Source organism: Micrasema longulum, unplaced genomic scaffold (genome assembly GCF_059751315.1).
Source record: "Micrasema longulum isolate JH-2025_06_02 unplaced genomic scaffold, ASM5975131v1 h1tg002825l, whole genome shotgun sequence".
NCBI classification, from domain to species: domain Eukaryota; kingdom Metazoa; phylum Arthropoda; class Insecta; order Trichoptera; family Brachycentridae; genus Micrasema; species Micrasema longulum.
In genome coordinates, this window is record NW_028279949.1 from 161,303 (window position 1) to 186,615 (window position 25,313).

A 25,313-nucleotide genomic window follows, 5' to 3' on the forward strand; every position below is an offset into this window, starting at 1 on the left:
TTTTTTTGTAAATTTCATTTTAAAATGAAGTTTAATAAATTTTATTAAAATCATTACAATTTAATTCACGATTCGCATATTGAAGGTTCTATTTACAAACGATTAAAAAAATATATATTTAGTGGAACATTTGGAAATTTTAATTAGAGATTGGTTTCTGGTCTGCGTTACTGGGACTCTAAAATTAATAAGTGAAAAAATATCTGTCAAATTTTATGAAACTAATCCAAATTTAAAAAAAAATGTTTAGCGCATTATCAGCGCTATGATTATTTAAAGATTTGAAATTTGAAACTGCTCCGCGTGTCACGTCACAAGTTCTCTTTTCCTTACTCTGCTGATTGGTAAAATGGCTTCCTGTTAACTGAAAATCTATCACAACACTATCATTGATTGTTTCGGAAGAACTAGGGACGTCGTTTAAAGTATGTTTTTATTAAGATCATTTTTATATTTAAGTATGTAGGTGAAATAATTCAGTTAGATGAATCTCACCCGCATAAATAAAGGTTTCAGCTCTTTAACTTCACAAACATCAACAAATGAAAGAATTGAAGGAATACAGATGTTCAAATTAATATGGGCGGAATGGTGAATGTTACACAGTGTTTAAAGTGGCTACTTAAACCAGTCAATGACAAGTCATAAGCCCTGTAGATGCCTAGACTTCTGTATTACCTTTTCTAGAATGTTCTTTATCTCTTTTAATGCTAATAATATTTAGTCCTATTTTCAAAGCCTTATTTATTCCAAACATTAATTCCTAATAAAGTACATAACATGTTTATTGTATTCATTTGTAAACTGGTACTTTTACCAGGAATATACTTCAACGACATTTTATATTAACATGATTTTTTTTCATTAATTTAACAATCAGATTTTTTTTTATTTAACTATCTATTTCATGCTGTTCCCTTCTTCTGGGATTTCCTGAATAAAGACCTTTGGGCATAATCCGTTTAGAAGACAACCTTTTTCTTGTCTATGATTTACTACAATATAATTTATTTATTTAATTTTTAGTCATTTTGGTAGACAACCCTTAAATTGTCTAGGATGAATTTTTTATTTGTGAGTGTACTTATTTGAAAGTGTTAATTCATACGGTTGATTTTTGTTCAGTGGCCATCCGTACTATGTGACATGAGCATCTGCACGCGAAAAGGGGGCCACTGTGTTACAATGTTTCTTTATTTGATTAACTAATAAAGTGGCGTGAACAAAGTAATCCTCACAAAAATAAAAACATAAATCATATCTCTATCACAATATTTTCAATACTCACAAAGTTCCTTTTTTATTATTTAAATCGTGCTTTATTTTATTTACGAATGAAACGACGTATATTTTCTATTTTTCAATGTAGTTTAGCGGTGCAATTAAAGCATTATTTATTAAAACACGCCAATGTTTATTTATTGGCAACACCGCAAAATTAAAGCACTACGTACCAATATATATTTTTTTAATATGGCTGAGATAGTATTTTTGAAGCGTTCAACAGAAAAAAATCTTGTTTAACAACATTAATTAGTGAATCGAATCTATTCACAACATGTTTCAGGTAGAATCTTTACCTACCTGCCCAATAATTACCACCTAGTAGGTAATTACAATTGCCTTATCTAGAAAACAGATTACGAGGAATGCTGAATTCAGTTCAATTTCATTATTAGATTAATAATGAATATTTACAAGAGTTAATTAAACTGGATTCTCATGTATTCTTCACACTATTCAAATATCCTGCATTAGCAATGATTTTTTTAATATAAGGTAGGATCAAAGCACTAGTAAATGACCACCCCCCAGTAAATGGTTAATTAAACACAATATAATAAGAATTGCTACATGTGTCCAGTCAAAAAACCTTTTAACACTAGAAACTTTGACAAAAGCAGTAGGCGGACACATCTTTTGGTAAGAAACAAATCTATCAGTTTTGAACTGTGAGTTGTCAAAAGGTAATATTGCGTCTTCCCGTTATTGTTCTGAGATTGATCGTGTTTTTATAAGGAAAGATGTGGTAAGTGTTTTATTTGATACTTTTTCTTATTCAGTTCTTCAAATATATCCATATTCTAATATGTTAGGGTGTATTATAATGTTATGATCTAACTAAATCTAAGTATTATTTTTACTGGGGTAGTAGTGGTCATTCATTGGTGATTCTGCTATTTTTTTTTATTAATATTAATTATAATTGAATTACTAGTATATCAATAAAAAAGTAAAAGTACTTTACTTTGTTCTAAAATTAATGTGTTTTTTATAGTTTTTTTTTTATTTTGTACGGTTAAATAATGAAATTTATACCTTTAATGTGGATTTCACTACAAGCTGAACCTTATACGGTCATTCATTGGTGATTCGACCCTATCATCATGCTGTTCTTACATTTAAAAATAAAAACAAAATTAACTTGAGTCCTCTTTTCAAGAAAACCTGGTTTAAGGAGATCTTCACAGTGCTAAAATGAAATTACTTTTTTCACAATATGTCACTCAAATGTTTTTTATTTCTTCTGTAGGAATACAAACAGGTAATATGTAGACTGTTACGTGTTAGAAAATTTGCCCCTTCGGACCTCGGTTGATTAGAATCTCGGGCGTCTAAAAATATCGAATCATAATAGTAAATTAAGCCCTTAGGGCCTCAGTGAGTCGGCCCTGCGGGCCTTAATGAATCTGTTGTCTTGGCCTTATTAAATCAGCTCTAGTGACGAACCCGTCTAGACATTTAGGATGCAACATTCTTGGGACTCTTGGATATTTTTATTTAAATGACTAAAAAAATTCTAATGAATTAAAATCGAAAATCTAATAATAAATTTAAAGAAAATGAAAAATATTTCAAATATTTTTTATTTTTTTTAATTTCGAGGTAAATAACACAAATAAAGAGAGAACTATTGCAATATTAATTATTATTTATCTCTCGCCGCATTGTACGTGCAACATAAATAAACAATATTAAATCAAGTTTTAGACTTTTTGATTGATTGAACGTTTATTTGACTATCCGTTCCTACAGTTTTAATTTACGGGGGTTAAATTTCTGAGATAGCATAAAAATAAGCAAATACAGTTTGTACTGGAAGAAATCATACAAAAAACGGACATTTTGCTTTATTTTCAACACTAGATTCAGTTTGAAAAAATAATTATATTGATAAGTTTGCCAGATTTATACTTCTTCTTCGTAAGATTTTAGTCATTTGTCAACTTAATATTTGGAGAACACATATTAAACAATTTTGCAGATAGAAAAAATCATTGCAATTTTGACCAAATTTGTGTTAAAGGGTGGGATATTGACAATTATATTATTTTTTGCCCATAATATATTCATGTCCCTGAGAAGCGAGGTGATAATGTCCATCTTCAAATCTGTCTAGCAGAATCATTTTAGGGTACATTTTTCATATCTTAGCTTTTAAAAAAATATAAAGACGGAGATCTTATTGGTATCTTAAGAACAATTTTTATGTCATTCTTTCTTTAATTATTCGTTTAAGATGTGCGACTGCAGTGGATTACCCCCTCATCATTCTTTATTCTGAATGTGATTAGCAAAGTGCATATTATCATAATTAGATCAGTAATTGTGTTCCTTTAAAATGACAATATTTGTTCTTAATAAAGATGTATTTCATACACTTCCATAAAATAAACAATGCAATTATGTGTATACAATATCAGCTCATTTCGATACTTTCCTTTAAGCAAAAAGAGGTCAAAAGAAAATGAAAATGTATCGATTATAAGCTTTCTGAACAAACTACAGTGCCTATAATATTCGATACGTGTGTTCTTCCACTTGAACACGAGTAGCTACATGATTCTTACTTTCCACAAGTCTAAAGTGAAATTAGCACTAGATTTTTTCCACTGCATCTTTGCAATATAATTGCACATGAAGTACCGAGTAAGGCGCGGGTAACGCGTAGCATATTTACCGTTGAGATATAATGTATAAAGATTACACTCCATACATATCCGAACTAAAAAGTCGTCCCCAAAAGAAAAGGAATGACCAGCGAGGGAGACAGTGTTGCACGTCATATCACGTCGGCTTTGGCAAGCAAAACAGGTAGTACAGTTAAAAGCACTGACTGTTTACACCGGTCTACTGTAAGTTCTATTCAGTATGTCGCTCCCTTCCGCATACGCGTCACCTTTGTTTATCGTTTCACTATACGCCCGACTAAATGAGCAGGACAGAGACAGGAGATAGCTCACGATGGGTAACATATTAAAAAGCTTTTTTAAGTATTGTTTTTTTTAATTTTTTTTTATTTAAAAATTTATTTGTTAATCCTAACGGATTATTACATTATTTTATTCATACCGTGTTCTTGATAATAATAGTTTTTACATCTTTTGAAAAGTTTGTCGGAGTCTTTTTTTTAGTTTTGTCTGGTAGTTTATCCATCAATTCAGTCCCTGATTTATTGGTCTCGATTGTTCTTGTCTCGTTTTGGAATTTTGGATGTGATATTGTTGTGATATTCTTGTATTATTTCCATGTTTATTACAATTCTTTTCAAGTTTTAGTTCTTTAATGTCAGTGGTATCAGTGGCTAACTAATGAATAAATTTTAAAGATTCTAGTTGAAATAGTTTATTAAAATCGAATTGTTTAGATTTTTTAAAGAGTTCTTTGGCAGGTGTAAGGTGTGTTTATTTTATTTTGCTGTCGTTGTAGTCTGATTATTTCATTTTGGTTTTTTGTTCCCCATAGTTGTTGCATATAACACATTTAAGATTTAACAGACGCTTCATACATAAGATTTTTTCCGTTTTTGGAACAAAGTTTTTTATAATATTTTTGATGTTAAAGGCCTTATTTTGTGGAACATTATTATTCAATATATTCAAATAAAATAAAATCACTTTGTTTTTATGTGCCACTTATATTTTTTATAAAATGACAACCAACTAGTTTCGGCAATACTATGCCTTCTTCAGGGTTAATTACAAACTAACATAACATATATGAAATTTTCACAGTGAAAGTAGAGTGGGCGTGGCTACAGGGTAGATAAGAGAGGGGGATTGTGTGTGGATTTAGGGAGAGGGAACATATTTAAAATGAGACTATTACAAAAATTTATTTGATTATAATATAATATTTTTTTAAAAAATTACAGTCTTTCTAATCTCCAATATTTCAAAATAATCGAGTGCATATCCTTTTTTGTTTGTATGTAGAATTTTGATGCCATCTCCAAAGTTAAATGAGTGACTATTTGTTAGGATATGGTCAGCTAACTCAGAAAAATTATTGTTTTTAAGACATCTCATATGTTCTTCAACTCTAGCCCACTCTACCTTCACTGTGAAAAAAATATATATAATATGTTAGTTTGTAATTAACCCTGAAGAAGGCATAGTATTGCCAAAACTAGTTGGTTGTCAAATTATAAAAAATATAAGTGGTACATAAAAACAAAGTGATTTTATTTTATTTTTATATATTAAAGTTTTTTATTTTTGAAAAAAGACTCGATAATGTTGCTTTTTGCTAATTACATTATTGGTGTGAGTTGTCATTAAGATAAGAACATTACTTACCGGTAAAAGGTCATACCATCGCTTTTTCTGATCGATTTGTGCAGTATCTTAGCGTACATATAGGCATCTTAGTAATAACGAGGAGACAAAAGTTCAAAAGTATCCGGGGACTGCTTGCAACAGACTAAAGTCCGTTTTATCAAACATATGCCAATTGCCCTAGGTTGAGGGGCATATTTCGAACGCTCATGCTTACTCTAGTTATATACCTCAATGATTTTCACTAACTTTTTTTGGAACAATAATAAATTACTTACAACATCCACATAAACACAAAAAGCCCACAGCATGCGAGTTACAAAAATAAGAAGTAATTAGAAAACTTTTTTTTGCATCTCTCCCATCTAAAATCGGCCGAAGACCATAAGAATATATTTTTTATGACTTATTGAGTGAGAGAGAAGTCATCAGATGATCTCTGACATCTCTTTTATTAAACTGGTAGGCTAACTAACTATTTGACAAATCCAGAACGCTAAAGCGATTGAAACGCCTAACATCTCCGCTTACATCTGGTAAGCTGCTGGCTAGACTATTGATGTGGTTACCGAGCCTCAGTTGACACCCCACACTGATTTTCTTATATCTTCTTTTACTAAAGGCACTTGTTAATACGCGTGCACTTCGGTTTTCCCGGCAAACCGGGGGGCAATACTTTATTTTGAAAGCGTTGTAAAATTTCAATATTGGAGGGATGTATTTCGACAGAAGACTTACGTGTAAGAACCACATCAAAGCTGAGAGAGATGATTGGATTTGATGATTCAGTCAAATGCAGTGGCTCATGGGAAGACGTTCCAATCTTTCACTAGAAAGTGAATTACGAGTGGACAAAGTAATTCTCAAACCAGAGTGGACATAAATAATAGATTATGGGACACAGCAAAATTGAAAAAATTAAAAAACATGAATCGAATAATTTTATGTAATGAAAAAAATATTGAGAAATAAACTTAAAAGTAAGAACGAAATAAAAGCAAAAAGCAATGATATAGGACACCAAGAATTTAAAAACCCTTCAAGGATCTGGTTTTATTTTGTAGAATATTTGTCATTCCGTACCGACATTGAAACGGGTGATAGTTTTTGATCCGATCAGATATCCAATACATACACGTATTTAAAATATAATATGAAATACAATATTTGAAGTATCAATCAATGTTACGGTTTCTTCATACACCTTTCTCCGCAGATAATATAATTAATTAAATTGTAAAACTATATATTGAGTCTTCAATTTCATCTCAATCATTTGTCTTTTGATAACATCTTTATGAATAGTATTCAAAGCGTAGATAGTCAACTCGAAAGTAAAGAGTAATGCCGCTTTTCATTATTCTTTGGGTTGTTACAAGATTTTTTTAAAGTTCGGCTATTTTTCAGTCAGTCACTATAGCTACCCAAATTTGGATCCCATGTTCAAGTTTAAACAAGATGCGTGTCGTCGGGGCCACAGTCTCAGGCTGGAGAAAATGAGATTCAATCTAAATCCACGGAAGCATTTCCTGAGCAAAAGAGTTGTTGATGGTTGAAATAAACCGCCACAAAAGCTGATCTCAACGAACGGATTAAAAAAATGACTAGATTTGTTTCAGGAAAATTAAATTGCGCCAACAACTAAGAATCAAGCTAAAGTTCTCCTATTTTGGAGAACGTAGGTCTGGTTCCAGATAAATATTACTGACATAGTCAGCATAGACTACTTTTTCTTTAACATATTACAACAGAGATGAAGAACATTTAAGAGAAGGTAATATAAAAGTCTAGGCATCTACAGGGCTTATGACCTGTCAATGGCTGGTTTAAGTGGCCACTTTACACACTGTGTAACATTCACCATTCTGCCTAAATTTGAACATCTATATTCCTTCAATTCTTTCATATGTTGATGTTTGTGAAGTTAAAGAGCTGAAACCTTTTTTTATGCGGGTGAGATTCATCTAATTTAATTATTTTACCCACATACTAGGCAACGCCTGAAAATGTTATTTTTTCAATTTCTATTACCTTCTCTTAAATGTTCTTCATCTCTGTTGTAATATGTTAATATAAACAGCGCCCCAGGGAGTTGAATCCAGTCCTTGTCTACAAAAATTTGGACAAATTCAAAATATTGTTACTTTTTCTTTCTGATGAAATATTTGGGTAAATCATAAGAACGCAAATATTCTTTTTTTTTTATATAAAAAAAAACTGATTCAGGTGTTTATATGTTTTGATTGCAAATTGTAATGCTCTGAACTCTAGCACAAAATAACAAAATACGCTCACCTTATACTGGGGTCCTCCACCGTATTGTTTGCTTATTTTCGAGGTCAGGCTCGCTGGGGTTATGGTTTGAGTTGATATTCTTAAATCAAATAACATATAGTTTCCGTTTTTATTTCAAAACAATTCATTAATTATGTTTATAATTGCTGAATCCATAAATTTAACAGGTCTTTTTGGGGGGACTCTTTAGAATCGAGTCCTTGGGTTAGTATTCAAACATACGATAAGTCAAAGGATAACTATGTATGATTTACAACAAATTGTATAGATGACTTCTTCAGCTATAATATTTTCTCTTGCAATAACTTTACCTTCAATCGACCTTCCAAACATCGTCAATGGCCGGAATCCTCTTCAATACCTTCACTTTTAAAAGGTGAGCAAGACTTCATCCTACACAATTAATTATTCAGTATTCAATCAAATGCTATAAACAAATTGCGCGTTTATACCTTTAGTTTATTAATTTATTGTATTTATTTTATACTACCTTATTCATTTCTAGTTTTATTAGCATCATGACTGAGGTTACTTACCTTCGTATTATTATCAAATAAAAAATAATTATGTTTAATTTCACCTTTGTAGGATGTTTCAAATATTCAATTAAGAATTTAAGAACAATACATTTTTTTTTATTTTTAAATGATTTAAAATGATTGTATTTCCAAAGTAGCAATGTTCCATAATTAAGTCTTAATTTTAAAAGACGTAATCTGGCGATTGAAATGTTAATATACTTCCGTTATATAAAGCTTTTATGTATGATTTTTATCAAAAATACCTTAAAAAAATGTTGAATTTATCTAACGTTTGGAGTTTTTATTTTTTTTTAATTGCGCAATTTTGAAAGTACGGCGTTATAAAATTGCAATGTTTTTTTTCTTTCCTTATTTTCAGTAAGTCGGCCACGTGGTGTAAAGGTCAGCGCGTTTGCCTACCTGCAAAAGGTTCTGGGTTTGATTCCCGACATGGTTGACACGAAATATTTACTTAAAAGAGTGTTTTTACATTACAATATTTCATAGTCCCCGGACTGGTACCTGAATCATAAGACTGATCTTTTTACCTTCATGTAACAAAAATGATCAAGATGCGCTGCGATTGATGTACGAATGCAGTGACCTATGCACCATTAGGTGCGGAAAGGGAATGATGTTTTTTTCAGTTAAGTTAAATACAGAGGTTGGGCTTATCCAGAGACCAATATACGTATAATGAGTTAGAAACTAGCTTAAATATATCTTCTCTTCAAGACTGTCGACATAAATCCGATCTTCTAGTCCTGTTTAAAATTTTCATCTCACTCTTTGATGCGCCTGAACTACTGAGCACAATAAAATTAAATGTCCCAAATAGAAACCTCAGACAAAACTTACTCTTTCATACCGATAACCATATAACTAACTATGGTTTTCATTCCCCTATGCCCAGAATTCTTAGGTCTGCCAACAAACATACCAGTCTGTACTTTTTTGATAACAAGTTGCCTTCTTTCAAACGATTTCTGAATCAAACATATAAACACCCTTCTCCCGCTTCCACTCCCACAAAGTCAACTATATACCATTGTGTCTTTCTATTTTTCTTTATAATAGTTTTCTATGTATAAACATGTACCTAAAAATGCCAATTGGGCATATATATAAATAAATAATGCCTCCCGTAAATTTATATATATAAAAAATAGCACACAAGCCGTCATTTGGATTTGCGAACTATAAGATTGATAACGCCGATTGCCATCGCATATTTAACAAGAGAAGGAAAGTAAGATACATAGCATACGAGTACACACTTCACTAGTTTATAGAGAAAAATCGTTAATACCACATTCTACCCATCCTTCCAACGCAATGCTTTGATATTATGTATGTACCAAGTAAAGTTATCTATATAGGTTTGAATTAAGGAATGCTGACTATTTTCCATGCGATGATATTTCTTCACAGAGTATCGAACATCTGTTATTTCAGTGCCCATTTTTCAGTTTGCAACGCCATAATCTTGAAGCAGAATGCAGGAAAGATGGAATATCCTTAACAGATATCCACACTGTAGTTAAAAGTAGTTATCACGCGCCATTGTTCTTGAACTTTGCAACAATGGCGATTGGACTCATAAAGGTAATAAACCAAAATCAGTGATCGAACATCCCATTTCCAAGACAAACAAAAACTTTTTTTTTTCTGAGTACCTTAGCCTTGTACATGACACGTAAGGCTTCTAAATACAGGGGTCCAAATCTATTTTTTTTTTTTTTAATGTACGAAGTAAAATGGTTGAATTCGTCTGCTTCATGTTTTTTCAGGTTTCAAACATTTTTTTTCTTTATTTACGACTTTTAATCAGACACTTACTACGCTAATGTTCACAAACTCAAATGCCTTTAATACAATTCATAAAATACCATCCAAATTATTTTCATAAACATCGTTTGAGTAATCGATGGTGATCATTGGTTCCATCCTTTTATAGCCTCGGGCTATTCAAATTACTATTAAGCCTCATATTTTGATAACCATTTATTTTCTCAGTTATTATACTAAAGCACGAATTTGTGTTTCAGCTGATGAGAATGATGCGATTTTAGTTTTGATGATTACCTATGGCCAAAACGAATTACCAAAAGCTTTGGAAAAAAAAACTGATTTATTTATAAAACCTAATAATTTCTAGCCAAATTAGTCTGTTTCATTTTTGTAAACACAGCAGCTGCTCAAACTATCTTTCTAGCTATTAAAGAGCTAAGTAACGACTTATTTTTAGTTTTTACTGTTACTGTTTTTTAAACCCCGCTACAGTAAAATTAAATAATGTTTTAAATTAAGAAATTGTTCAACGATGTTTTGAGTATAACCAAATGCTTGCAGACTGGCTGGATTTTTGGATTGAAGTTGCAACAGAGAGGAAAAGCGCTTTTGAGAAGGGAATATGAAAGTCTAGGCATTTACAGGGCTGATGACCTGTCATCGGCTGGTTTACGTAGCCACTTGATACACTGTGTAACATTCATCATGTTGCCCATGTTTAAACATCCACTTTTCCTCAAATCTTCCATCTGTTGACCTTTGTGAAGCAAAAGAGCTGAAACCTTTATCACGTGGGTGAGATTCATCCGGCTGAACCAATTCACCTAAACCAGCCGATGACCCCTGTAAATGCCTAGAATTCCATATTCCCTCCTCAAAAGTTTTTTTCCTTTCTGTTGCAACAAATTTTAATAAGAAATTGTTGTTTTGTCCACAAGAACAAAATGTGTTGCATGTTTTTACATGCAAACATATCTTACCATTTTGGTAAGATACAAATCAACCTGTTTTGTACATTATTTATCTTTTAACTATTTTTTATTTCACTTTTTGTGATGCAACTGACCCTAAGGCATTTCATATTTCAGCACAACATAAAATCAAAGCAAATTTAAAATCGCGTTTATAACAACCAAGAATCTGTAAGATTTCACGAAACTCTGTTACAAGATAACCCAGTGAAATTGGTTATTTTGGTGTTTGTGTATTTTTGACTACATCATCCAATTGCCATCGTATGACTCATCCTTTTGATTCACGTGTTTGTGATAGCTTTATTGCGTCGTCCATTTCACCCGCAGGCACTTTCTCAAATGTAAAACATGCATTCACCTCATTCGCTCGATCACACAAACCGATTCCAGTCTTTTCGGATGACTAAACTCCTTTCCCCTATCCTCCAGTGTGTCCTTCGGAGACCGTTACATCTACTCGAGGGCCACATCGGGAGTTACTATGGAGGGCCACTCCGTTCGTGTACCAACTCCTGGAGTTGTTTCCTACCAAGAATGGCTTTCTCGTTCTAGGTAAATACTTCATCTAGCCCTTCATTATGCTTGCTAGAAGGCTTAGCTCTGGTGGAAGATCGCTAGAATGGCTTGATTAACCAATTTGCTCCTTTGTCCAGAGATCCAAAAAATCTGAATTGACCTTGAATATTTTTTCTTCCGATTTAGACATTTAATCTAACAAGAAACGGTATTCCGTTATTTGATACTCTTTTGGTTGTGCTGGTGTTTATTTTGTCGAAGGTACTTTAAATTAAATTATATAAATCTCGTTAGTTTTAATCAAATACACAATTTGAGTTCACGTATTGTTTTATTGAATCATGACAATTGTTTCATCTTTAAAAGACAATTAATTTATTGGCTGAAGGTTATACTAGAATACAATCACTGGTATATTAAAATTGGGGTAAGTGTAATATACTCGTAATTATGAGTTGGCATCGAATAATGACTGAATGGTCAATATGATATATTGCTTTTTTTAAAGAAATAACTTGACTCTATTTTAAAAGCTTATCAGCAGGTGGAAAAGTGGGGATAAGGAAAAAAAACATTAAAAATACACCACAATACCCTGACTTATTGAGGAAAAAAGGTCTTAATTGTTTTCCCTTACAACTGGCGGGAATTGAACCCGCGACCCCAATTTCACTGACGTATTTGAAATATGGTCATAAATAAAAATGACAATATTCAACTTAAGCCTTGCATACAAAACAATAAACTCACAATGCCTTACTTATTAGATTTCCTTAAAGGTACCAGGTTTACATTAAGAAATAACTATACCCGGTTTAATTATTTATAACCGATATTAAAAAAGCTTACTTAAAAGTATTTATTACCTGGAATAACAATTCAAAGGTTATTTCATGCTCAATTTTTTTCAACAGTCAACACTGATATGTGCGCGTGCGCAGTAACTTTTATAACAAAAACAAACGAACGTCAAAGTCAAATCGCGACTACTGTCAGTGTAATGGAGAACATAGAGAAAACCATTATAAAAAGAAATAAAATTTGGAAAGAAGAGAGGAAAGTAAAAACGAGTTAAAAAATTCAAATACATACAAACATTTCAGATATTTTTATTATATAAATAAAACACGAGTGATACTTTAATCCACAAATTTGGAATATCCAGTGATCGGTTTCATCGCTTTCATTAGTTAACCCATAGAAAATTTGTTGATAATGATCCTTAAGATAAAAATAACTTTATTTAATTTACTTACATTTAACTTTGAATTATGTATCCTGACCTCTGTTCTGTATAAATACATTTAACCTTTTAATTAAGATACCAGTCTCGAAGATGTCGCGAAAGCGATGAAACCGGTCACTGGATATTCCAAATTTGTGGATTAAAGTATCACTCGTGTTTTATTTATATAATAAATTACAATGAACTTCCATCAAGAATTTTCACTTACAAACTTAAATATTTCAGATATTATTGAAACAAATTTTAAAAATCGCATTGAGAAGTCACAGGACTTCGAAATTGTTTGAAGTTGAAAACAAATCCGATAAACTAGCCATTTTGATTACCGAAAAATATGAGTTTTGACAGATCGCGTGCTTATTCCAGCGTTACATAATGTGCAGGTATAAGTTTCTATGGTCGCTATCCCAGATTTGCACCGAGTTTAACTCTATGCGAGGTTTATAAGTAACACTTTTTGCTATACCATCATTATTCTACCACTATTCTCAAGCTTAACCTTATCCCGATTTATAAGTAAGGCCCACAGTAAAAGATAGTCAAAGCAGTATAATCAAACTCAATTAAAATCACGGTTTATATGATTGGATTTTTTTTTAAATGGTGTAATTCTAATAAAACAATTATTACTTTACAAAAAATATTATTTGTATTGTACTGTTTATGAGTTTCATTGATATTTAAAGTGGTTTTGGGTGTGTTAACGCTTTGAAAAATATAACCTTCATACACATTTAGAAAGTCATCAAACGACATAAAAAAAATCCCTGATTTAACACAAACTGTTTAACTTTGGATGTTATGCAAAATACCTTCCGCTTCCTCCTAATAATATAGAATACTCTGATGTTTACTTGTATGACATCAAATAAATTATAAAATGACGATAAAATGGTCGTTTTAATCAAAAATGTGATGGACATTAAAACCTGGTAATTATTTGCAAGGTATCAAAACACCAGGCAATCGTAAAAAAACTCGCATATGTCACAATTGCCTTATATCTTCGTATTATTCAGAATGTAAAATTCTTTTTATAGAGCCAACTTAATATTTATAATTGTATGATATCTTTTCTTCATTATCGAGTAGTATCTCTCGTTGTCAATTCGCAATAAATACATAACTAACAAGTCAAAAAACTGCTTTCTACTAGTATTTTGGATTTAAAAAAAATATACTTAATATATATGAGGCAATGTTCGTATTTGTGTCCTCTACAGACTAAATAACTACTAGACCAATTTACGTAATGTTTTTTGGGAAATGACGAGCTTTGGCACGGGCATGTTTATAGCTCCTTAAACCTTCAATTTGGTCTGTAGAAAAAAATTTGGAGCGTAAATGTTTCATTCATCGTTTTACCAAGGCTACATTCGACAAGAGTGCATAAACTGAAAAATTGGAAGGTTGTTTTTGCATGTTTACAAAAATCACTCGCTTTCAATGGATGAAAATAAAACTATTTCCTTGAATTCCTTGTAATTTCTACCCATTTATTTATTTTTGATAAAAATGATGTTATTAATTGACGTTTAATGCATTTTTGAAAATCGTATTCACGAAAATCGACAAAAAAATCAGTTTCACATTTGCGAAAATAATTCAAATTTTGAAAACTTATTATTTTAAGTTATGGAATTCGATCATAAACAAGTACCTGGGAACCTACTTACAAATAAAAAGTTATATAATCTTTTTACGTTTATCCGAATATATTTTTACACGCTTTCAAAACACAATCAGGCAATTTAGATTCGAATTAAATGTCAGGCTCACGTCAAAACCAAGCTGGCGGCTAAAGAACGGCTGAATACGGGATGGGCATGACTAAGCGTTTACGCATGAGTTAAGTGTCATAATTTTAGAGTGCTCGGGGTTCGTCTTTGTGTATTAATAGGTCGATGGTTTTATTTAAGAACACCGAATATGTTAATATGGTTACGTAAAAGTGAAGTTTAACGTTAACTTAACTTTGACTTAATTTCAGTTTTTTTTTTGTATTATTATAACATTTAATCATTTCATCTATGTACGAGTATATACTAGAATCTATCAACAGCAAAGCATTGCCGGGTTCAGCTCGTAATAGAAATACTTTGGTCTCTCACATATTTCGTTGTCACGAAATGCCACGATTTCAATCTCACAGGTTGATAACTCGAGCAGGTACGATAAAGGCTTACAGGCTCATCTTATTATTAATTTTAAGACTAATATATTTAAATTTAATCTAACAGAGTTTCATTTTTCTTTCAGCATCTTTAGAAAGTGTCCATTTTGTCAGGAGAGTGAATAATTAGCATAATATTTGAACGACTGGCACACGACCTAGTGGGCCTCTGGTATAAAATCATCTTCGTTCTTTCGTTTTAGTCATCCTGATATTATCTTTTAACAAATTAATGTTAATAGCTTTATTTTCTCTATCAAAAACAAAAAAAAACGTATCTCAGTTGAGTCAGATTAACAATTTTTGATATTAATTGTTTTACTAGAAGTGTTTTTGACCTAAAACGTAATACATACAATATACTCGTGATTTGCAAAAAAGTACAAAACCTTTTTTATGAAAGAGTCATTTACTCATTTCTGTCAGAGAAGATCTCATCAGAATGCTCGTACAAGGTTTTCCTGTAATTTAATTGACTTAATACCGAAAACAGGTACTATTTTAGCTCAAATAAGTTGATCTAAGTCCCGGATGAACATATTATGTTCTCTGAAACGAAAACCATCTTCAGGAAAAATATTTAAATTTGTTTTGAATTGTTTTTCTCGCTCTTCCGAACATCATTTATAATATTAAAATGCGTGAAAAATCCGATTGACGAAAGAATGGAGATCTGCTTTGAAGTGGGTCCCAAAAGGTGTGACGCACTCGATTCGACTTGACAGCTGATAATAAATTTTCTATTTGCGTAAGAACCAACTTGTGATCACATAACTCCTAATAAACGTGCAAATTGCTGATAATTTGTTTAGCATACCAAGCGATCGATGCGGCAAAGAAACATGTAGAATCTCAGCATACTTTGTAACGGTACGCTTTTGTCAGACTTGTAATCTTGTGGCAGACCTATCATAGATTCAGCTGGCACAAAGATGCAGACACTTGCTGACAAAGGAGGAGAGAATAATATTTATTTATTTATTTATTGATTTACACGCCCAATGGGCTTTTACATATTTTAGAAATTACATTTAAGTGCAGCAGTGAAACATAAGTATGTAAATTTGGTTAAAATAAAAGATAACATAAGAAAAGCTAAAAGATACAATAATAAGTAAAAATCAGGAAATGTACCAACATAGGTATATGGTACATAGAAAAATATTTAAAAAATTTACATATGAAAACATACACGCATACATATACATACATAAAAGTTTATACATTATTAAAGAGATACATGAGAAAAAGAAATAGTAAATAAAGAAAAATATTAAGAAATTTTACATAAATTAATTTATAACCTTTTGAATACTTAACCTATATTTATATAAAGACAGACAAAATATATCAACTTCACCATACTCGTTACCTAGCCGGTGTAGTCTAGGTATTGGTGAATTGTAATAATAATTGTGACTGCCGGGAGATTCAAAAAATAACGTTAGCTGCCGTGTATTTCGAAGAGGTACTTTCAAGCTGATAACACTAGTTAATTCCGGGACGTCCAATACGCCATTCGCTATTTTATATAAATTTAATAAGTCATTTATAATTCTTCTTTTACATAGAGTTGACATATTTAGTGTACATAATAAATTATCATAATCAATATTTTCAGCGGGTATAGTAAGTTTGTAATTGATGAATCTAAGGAATTTACGTTGTACTCTTTCTAACTTTAAAATATGAACATTGTAATAAGGTGACCAAATTGTTGAATTGAATTCTAAATTACTTCTAACCAAGGCAGTAAATAGCACTTTGAGGGTAGTGATGGAATTAAAATCCTTTACAGTTCGCTGCAATATGGTCATATTAATTTACAAACGTGTGTATTTCTGTCCCTTTTTAGTAAGTGGCGAAGCCCTTGCCCTTCGACCCCATAGATCCCGCGCTGATGTTAGCGAATCTAAAATTAATTGTACCTTAAATGTTTTATCTACGATTAAGCGTCAAGATGCCTTTATTCATTATTTCGCTCGGACACCGGAAAATTTACCAGATCATATAATTCAATGCATATATGCAATTTGACCTCCTAGATTCTGTAGTATCTTCGAAATGTTCGCGACTGGAGAGATGAACTTCTTTTGCTGCCTAATTTCGAGAAACAGACTGGAGTCTGTAGGACCGCCTTAGAAGCTCAAATAATACGCTTTTTAAAGTTACTTTAAGGTGGATTCACCCACCCCTGTTCACGCGTAGGCTACATATGTTGAGACACCATAATGACATTGTTCATTCGTAAAATTAATTCATTTCTCTTTACATATTGTTTTATTTTATTTCAATTAATTGCCTAGATCAGTCAGTACCAGTTCTTCGCTCGTGCACTTAATTTAGTACTAATATTTCAAAATGACTGGTTGAAAGTTTAATCCATTTTATTTTATTAAGAATTACCCGGTTTCATTACTCTCGCGACATCGTTAGACTGGAATGGTTTTAAATAATTTTAAACTATATATTGGGTTTAATATATAAGTATGTTAGAGTATTTTTTTAAAGTACGGATGGTGATACGGATGGAGGATATGCAAAAGTCCGGATGGCTGGATTAACCATAAGATTAAGGCAATGTTTTGAGAGAAATCACAAAATTCACTTTGATATTACTTTTTTATTGTTTTTGAAATAATACAGCGAAATGAAATAACTTTAAAAACTTACTTAAACATGTCCAGCAAAGTTAATTGTTTTGACGAAGAAACTCGTTTACGAGCAGTAAGGTTCTTATTTTTTATGTGTCCTGCTTGGTGATCTAATTATATTTAATATTTTCATAATAAAATAAATAAAACAACTTTGGTATTTTATTTCTTTGTTACTAATTTTACACTATTTTTTTTTCCACCTACCGAATTCAAAGAAAACGAGCTTCTTCGTCAAGGTTAACGTAACTAAAAAAAAAAAACTAAAAAAAGAAAAAAAAAGATAAATTTAGTGGTTAAAAACAAAGTTGTTTTATTTATTTTATTATAATGAATAACCACAAAATTAGTGCTTCAAATATAAATTTTATAATTTTTTTTTTTTCAAATTAATGTTTTATATATTTGTCTGAGGGTACTCGATATTTTGACATTTTCATATAATTCTGATGGGCAAAATAATTCATTTAAAATTACCTAATATACCCAAATATGTAATTCTAATGTATTAAGGTTTAATTGTAGATTACAAAAAATTGTGGTCATACTCATATTTGTTGCCGAGATATTAAATAATCAATTGCAATTAAAATATATGTTAGTATGTTTGTCGTCGGGTCTTCTCCTACTAGGCATTAATTGTTAATAAAAAATAAAAATTGCAACGCCGCGCCGGTTACATCATGGAAAATATCGGGTTAATGTTTTGATTAAGTTAATTTTAAATTCATTATTATTTCTTTGATCTCTAGTTCTCCGTTATTTTCATTAAATTAAGGCTTGATTTAATCTGAATCCGCCAAATTCTAAACGGTAGGTAGGCTTCTTGACACAGTTTCTATTGTCCAGAGGTCGCCATTATTTTCCCAGACAAAATAAACGATTAGTCTCCTCAATACCGAATTCTGTTTTCAAGTCACGAGTCGCGTTATTTTGGCAACTGAGCACTAAGCGGCGGTTCAGAAATTTGAGAAACTTTCAAAATAGTTTTTACAATCCGAGCAAAAGTAGACCGCACGGGTTGCGAAATACGAACTGCATACAGTTTTTGCGCTTCACAAAACAGAGCTACTGAACCAATGCACGCCACATTGTTCTAGTGGATGTTACGTTAGAACTGCAGTAAAAAATAACAAACTGAGATAAACTAAATACGCAATTGAGCGGAAATAACGACCTGTATGAGAGATCTTGGTGTAATATCCACCCATCTTAGGATCTCCCCAAGAAGCTGAATAAATTTATTTCTTTGGTATAGGAAAATAAAAAATGATCTTATAAGCGCAATCCGCGTGAGAAAAAGTCTTAAAACTGGTGACTTAGGATTGGGAGGTGATGAAAACGTTTATCTTAACCGTCATTTAACTAAACGAAATAAAGATCTCCATAAAAAACAAGGGAACTTGCTAAAGTGAAAGATCATAAATACGTATGGATCAAAGATTGCCGTATTTATGTACGAAAACATTACACATCCCGCCTATTCTAATAAAAGCAGAATCGGACCTTAATAAAATGTTGCAGTGACTATATGTCAAAGTTCTCTCTCTATACTCTTAATTCTTTTGTCTTTTTTTGTACAATTATTTCATACCAAATAATATACTCAATATCACTATACAATCATTTATACACAATCCCACATAAATACACACAAACACACCTCTACACTTAATAACATACAAATACACATAAACACACCCTTTTATTGTACCACAATTAATTAATATGTACGATTTTTATTTAGAAACTTTGCTACTTTGTCTTTAAACTGTATTTTTTTTAAAAATGTAATCATTGTCGACTGTTTGTTTCTTTAAAATAAATAAATCTCAAATATTATTTTATGAACATGTTATCAATAAATCCTTAAAACTCATTGGATTTATTAACAGAAGCACAACTGACTTCAAAAATATCAATACCCTTAAAACTATCTTCTGTTTCCTAGTTCGCCCGTACCTAGAGAATTCCTCTGTTTTCTGGTGTCCATATTATGACGTTCACATCAGGAATATTGAATCAGTTCAACATTGATTTTTGAGAAAGATAGGCTGGAGGTTGGGCTTATCCAGAGGCCAATACACGTATGAGTTAGAAAATAGCTTAAATTTATCTTCTCTTCAAGACCGTCGAAATAAATCCGACCTTCTAGTCATATTTAAAATTCTCAACTCACTCCTTGATGCGCCTGAACTACTGAGCCCAATAAAATTAAATCAGAAACCTCAGAAAAAACTTACTCTTTCATTCCGATAACCATAAAACTCACTATGGATTTCATTCCCCTATGCCCAGAATTCTTAGGTATGCCAACAAACATACCAGTCTTGATTTCTTTGATAACAAGTTGTCTTCTTTCATTCGACCACCGAATCAAATTCAATCGTAAACACCTCTCTCCCGCTTCCACTCCCATCAAGTCTACTACATACCATTGTGTCTTCTATATTCCTTTATAATAATTTTATATTTATAAATGTGTTATTTAAAATGCCCATTGGGCGTTTATATAAATAAATAAAATAAAATAAAAAAATAGGAAAAAAATACTTTATCAAGCATGAATAAATTATAATATTATAACAGTTAAGGGTATAAATGTACGAGGGTTTGATATGCTCCATCCCTGACCTATTTCGAAATGGATGAGAAAAAGTTTTGGTATAAATTTTCGATGTCATCATATACATATTATCAATACAACGGGCCGTAAGTACTTGGGTTGGAAATTTCATGGGCAAACCAAAACCGTCCATTACGCGTTTGTCGTTAAACTAAATACCAAACTGAAATTAAACCAAAAATTTGGAATGCTCTTGATCTATGCAATAGAGCTTAAGACCTTCTCTAGAGAATTATTGCTCTGAGTTTTTAAGATGAAATAAAGATCTGAATTCCACTTTGTTTTAACGCAAAAAACTTCAGTCGTCCCAGATTCGCTATTTAATTATTATTATCCTTTCAAACGCAATATCTAGTCCTGCATCACTCATCATTACGTCGGGTAAATGCTTAAGTCGCGAATGTGCAAAATCATCATTTTGAGATTTTGATGACAGAAGTTTGATGTTCAGAATCAGTGTTACAAGTCTACTTATACCTGTATATTTTAATATTTAAAACATTAATTAATTAAGACGACTTCTTAAAAATATTAATTATTTACCATTTGACTATATTTTTATCACCATTTTGATTTTGGCATCACTAGTAAAAAAAAAATATTTGTATTTTTTGTGGAGTTTTCATTCGGAGTTTAACAGGTTTATTTTTTCAATTTATTTTATTTCATCAATACGAAAACTAGATCTATTATAATTGTTGAAAGTTAAAATAATATTTCCTTTTTTAATTTTTTTGTTTATTAATAAATTTTATAATACATGAACAAGATATTATACTCCCAGGAATTATAAAAAAATCTCATTTGAGACGGTACACAAAAAAAACATTTTTGTGACAATACATAGTATCAGCAACATAAAACACAGTATTACTGTTTTTTTTTTTATTAAAAAAGGAAAACATAAAGAATTAATATTTTTTTCAATTCAACGTTTTTTAATATAATATTATTTATTTATTTATTTATATACGGCATTTCTGCCATTTACATATATGTGGTATAAGAGTGCTTAGAAATAAAAATATTAAAAATAAAAAAAAATCGCGTGTGAAATTTTAATATACTCGTACTGTACACATTATTAATTACCTGAAATACATACATATTTTAAAGAAATTATACAAAAACAAATTACATTAATCAATCAAATTATAACTATTCCAACCCAATCTTCTGAAGATGATTTGCTCTTTTTGATAAAAATATGTTGGTCACTTTATTTTTTAAGTTAGGCAGAGATAAACTCAAAATGTGATGCATATTCGTTCCCGGTATTCTGTAATCTAACAATAGGTGAGTTATATTGAGCTACCGTTCGACAATTTTGACAATAAAATATTGTAGATGTTCTGCTTAATCTAGGTGGTACATAGAATGAAATCAATTTCAGTAGATCAGGGGTATCAAACATTGGTTTTATTATTTTATATAAAGTCATAAGATCGGTCGATGTTCTTCGTTCTTGCAAATTAGTTAATTTAAGAGAGTCTAAAATTTTGTTATAATTTAATTGATTAGTAGAAAAACCCATCTTAAAATTAATATATCTAAGAAATTTATTCTGAATTCTCTCAATAGAATCTGAGAAAGTGGTTTGATAAGGTGACCATATTGGAGAATTATAATCTAGTTGGCTTCTAACAAGAGATTATTTACTACGCTAAGATGGCGAATATGGTAAATTCGCGATTCCAGTGCCTCTGACTGAATGCGATAATCGCTATTTTAGCGTAGTAAATTAGGCAACCAAATAAAATGCATTGAAAGCCGAAGTCTCGAAAGAAATATCCGCGAATTTCCCATTGCATAGATGGGTATGGGTATTCAGTCAAATTCGAGAGATAATAGGTAGTCAGATCTCGGTCCTGATACACAATTTGAAATTCGCTGTTATCGTAGGGTGTGGTCTGTTTAAAATAAACAATTGTGGTATAATAATAACAATACAGGATGTTATTTAAACCCTGTCACATCCGAAACCACAATTATCAGTATGGGCAAAAAGACGTATTGGCATATTTAAAAAAATATTTAGAACGAAAAAAAAATGTAAAAATAAAATATTAAAAGGAACAAATGGTTGTTAACTTCTGCGGGGGAGAAGCGAGGGGGCGCGGACGCGTGGTTAACGGTGTGTCAGACTCCCCCCTCCCCCTCCTCGTTTCTCTCCTGCATAAGTTAGCAACCATTTGTTTTTTTTTAATATTTTATTTTTTTAAACTTTATTCATTTTTAAAAAATATTTTAATGTGCCAATATGTCTTCTTGCTCATACTCATCATCGTGGTTTCGGATGTGACAGGGTTTAAAGAACATCCTCTATATTAGTAACTCAAAACTGGCAAAAATGCAGATTCGCGACTTCGGCATTGCCCCGACAATGTAATGTATATAAGTGTTTTTATTCATTCATTTGTAAACAATATTTTGAGTTTGTCCAAATTTTTGTAGACAAGGACTGGATTAAACTTCTTGGGGAGCTGTGAATATATTACAATTGAGATGCAGAACATTTTAGAGAAGGTAATATCCATTACCTTCTCTTAAATGTTCTGCATATAGATGTTTAAATGTGGGCAGAATGGTGAATGTTACACAGTGTGTAAAGTGCCCACGTTAACCAGCCAATGACAGGTCAAAAGCCCCGAAGATGCCTAGACTACTATATTACCTTCTCTAAAATGTTCTTCGTCTCTGTTGTAATATGTTAATTCATTTATATATGCATGCTCTATCTGCCCACTAAAAAACATGTATAATTTAAAAAAAAATATTTGTATTTACATTGAAAATAATTACACAACAAATTTTGACCAAATTTTATTTTCACACGGCTGTTTTTTTATTTGGCTGGAGGGCATTGTTTTTATAAAATTTTGATTTCACTATCAATTTATTTATTTTATACGTTTATGTTTATTACAAATAATATGTTGAAGGAATAGGTACATAACACGCAAAAAAATAGCAATACAATTAAAATGTGAAAAAATGTTAAAATAAAAATTGAAAGTAACTAGAGCAAAAGGAAGTCATCTTCTCTAAACATTATTTTAGTGACACAAAATATGTAACGACATCTACAGAGAAACAATTTAGTCATGATATTGCTCTTCCTACTGGAATTACCATTGGCAAGAGCAATGTATACACATATCTAAGTTGATCGTTATACCAAAGATCGACCGGAAAAAATACGTGCATTCATTCAATCTTCTTTTTTTCAAACTACTATGGCCAGGCATTTGAGGTATGAAGACCGACGGCAATAATCCCCCGCCAAAGTGCTCATACTTTTTGTAGTTAAAGTTTTAAATAAATAAATGTCTGATTGTATTGATGTAGATTGGAGTAATTTAATCAAAACCACAAAAAGGCGACACATCTCGCCACACTCTATTCGCAATTTATTACAGCTTGAGTGTTTTTATGGACTCAGCCACAGCGAAATTGTGTAGACATTGAGAGAGTAGTTATGTCGCTTTTAATATAAAAGCAATTTGGCTTTAAGAGTTACCGAGAATATTATTTTAACCGTTTTAAGTATAAATAGTTTAAAGATGTATGAAAATGAAGGCCACCGTGTGGTCACGGATGGTTTTGCTTTGACAATTGCACTTTAATGCAGTGTTTTTCAACATTTCTTAATACGAGAACCCTTTACGAGGAAAAAATGTGATGACCCCCCAGGACCCGTGATTTTAATGGTGACGTATTTAATTTTCTTCCAATTGAGACCATTTATAAAAAGATGCATGACATTTTATATGAGGGATTATAGATGTCTAGGTTATGACCCGTCATTGGCTGGTTTTAATTTTTTTTTTAAGAATTATCCGCTAAGCCTATATTTAGAGGCTAGTCAGCAGGTGGAATAGAGAGGATATGGAAGGAGGTTATGAAAAATACACCACAACACCCAGACCAATTGTGAGATAATTTATTCTGCGATGCAACCACATCTCAAAAGCCTCCAGCCTATTCATAGTGTTCACTTTCAGAGTCCAAGTCTCACAGCCATATAACAATACAGACCGCACATAACATTTTACCAATCTTAGCCTTATTTTCAAGTTGAGATTAGCATTGCAGAAGAGGGATTTCATTTGATAAAAAGCAGCTCTTGCTGTCTCAATTCTGCATTTAATTTTTATATCTGGGTCAAGGGTCTCTGTTAAAATGCTGCCAAGGTATTTAAACTTGTCCACCTTTTCAATGTCACTACCCTTTAACTTGAAAGAAATTGCGGAGTTATCAAGTCGGCCAAATGTTATCCATTTTCACAGTTAGCCGACTAACCAACTTCGCCGCGGCGCCTGTCAAGTGGCCACTTAACACACTGTGTATCAATCTCATTTAAACATTTATATTTTATTTATTTGATTTTTTGTACATAATGTTATTTGTACATTGGCGGGCATTCCTTCATTTATTCCATCTGCTGACCTTTGTGAAGTTAAAGAACTGAAACCTTTATTGATGCGCGTGTGATTTTAACCGAATTATTTCACCTGCACACTTGATAGGGCCTGAAAATACTTTAAAATATTTATACTTCTAAAACCAGCTGGTTTTATCAACAATATTTTGAGTTTGTCCAATTTTTTTGGACAATAACTGGATTTGGTTCATGACTTTAACTCTACAAAGATCAACAGATGGAATAAATGAAGGAATATCAAAAAATCGAAGGAATCATTATCATCATTCCCTTTCCGCACCTAACGATGCATAGGGCTCTGCATTGGTAAACCAATCGCAGCGTACCTTGATCATTTTTTTGTTTCATGAAGGTAAGATGATCAGTCTTACGCTTCAGGTACCAGTCCAGGGACTATGAAATATTCTAGTGTGAAAACACCCCTTTAAATCAATATTTCCAATCAACCATGACGGGAATCGAACCCGAGACCTCTTGCATGGTAACTAAACGCGCTGACCATTACACCGCAAGGT

At 31.6% G+C, this 25,313-nt stretch overlaps 1 protein-coding gene across 2 annotated transcripts in view; it reads left to right on the forward strand.

The window, feature by feature from the left end:
• The window catches only part of LOC148271522 (uncharacterized), a 256,041-nt gene that overhangs the window by 151,416 nt on the left and 79,312 nt on the right, over positions 1 to 25,313 (forward strand). The window contains exon 4 of one of the 2 annotated variants that reach the window (XM_088241288.1): positions 11,569 to 11,691. The exons of the other annotated variant lie outside the window; for it this stretch is intronic. Coding sequence (XP_088097414.1) covers positions 11,569 to 11,691 — 123 coding nt within the window. The remainder of the gene's footprint in view (positions 1 to 11,568; positions 11,692 to 25,313) is intronic. 2 annotated transcript variants of the gene reach the window in all.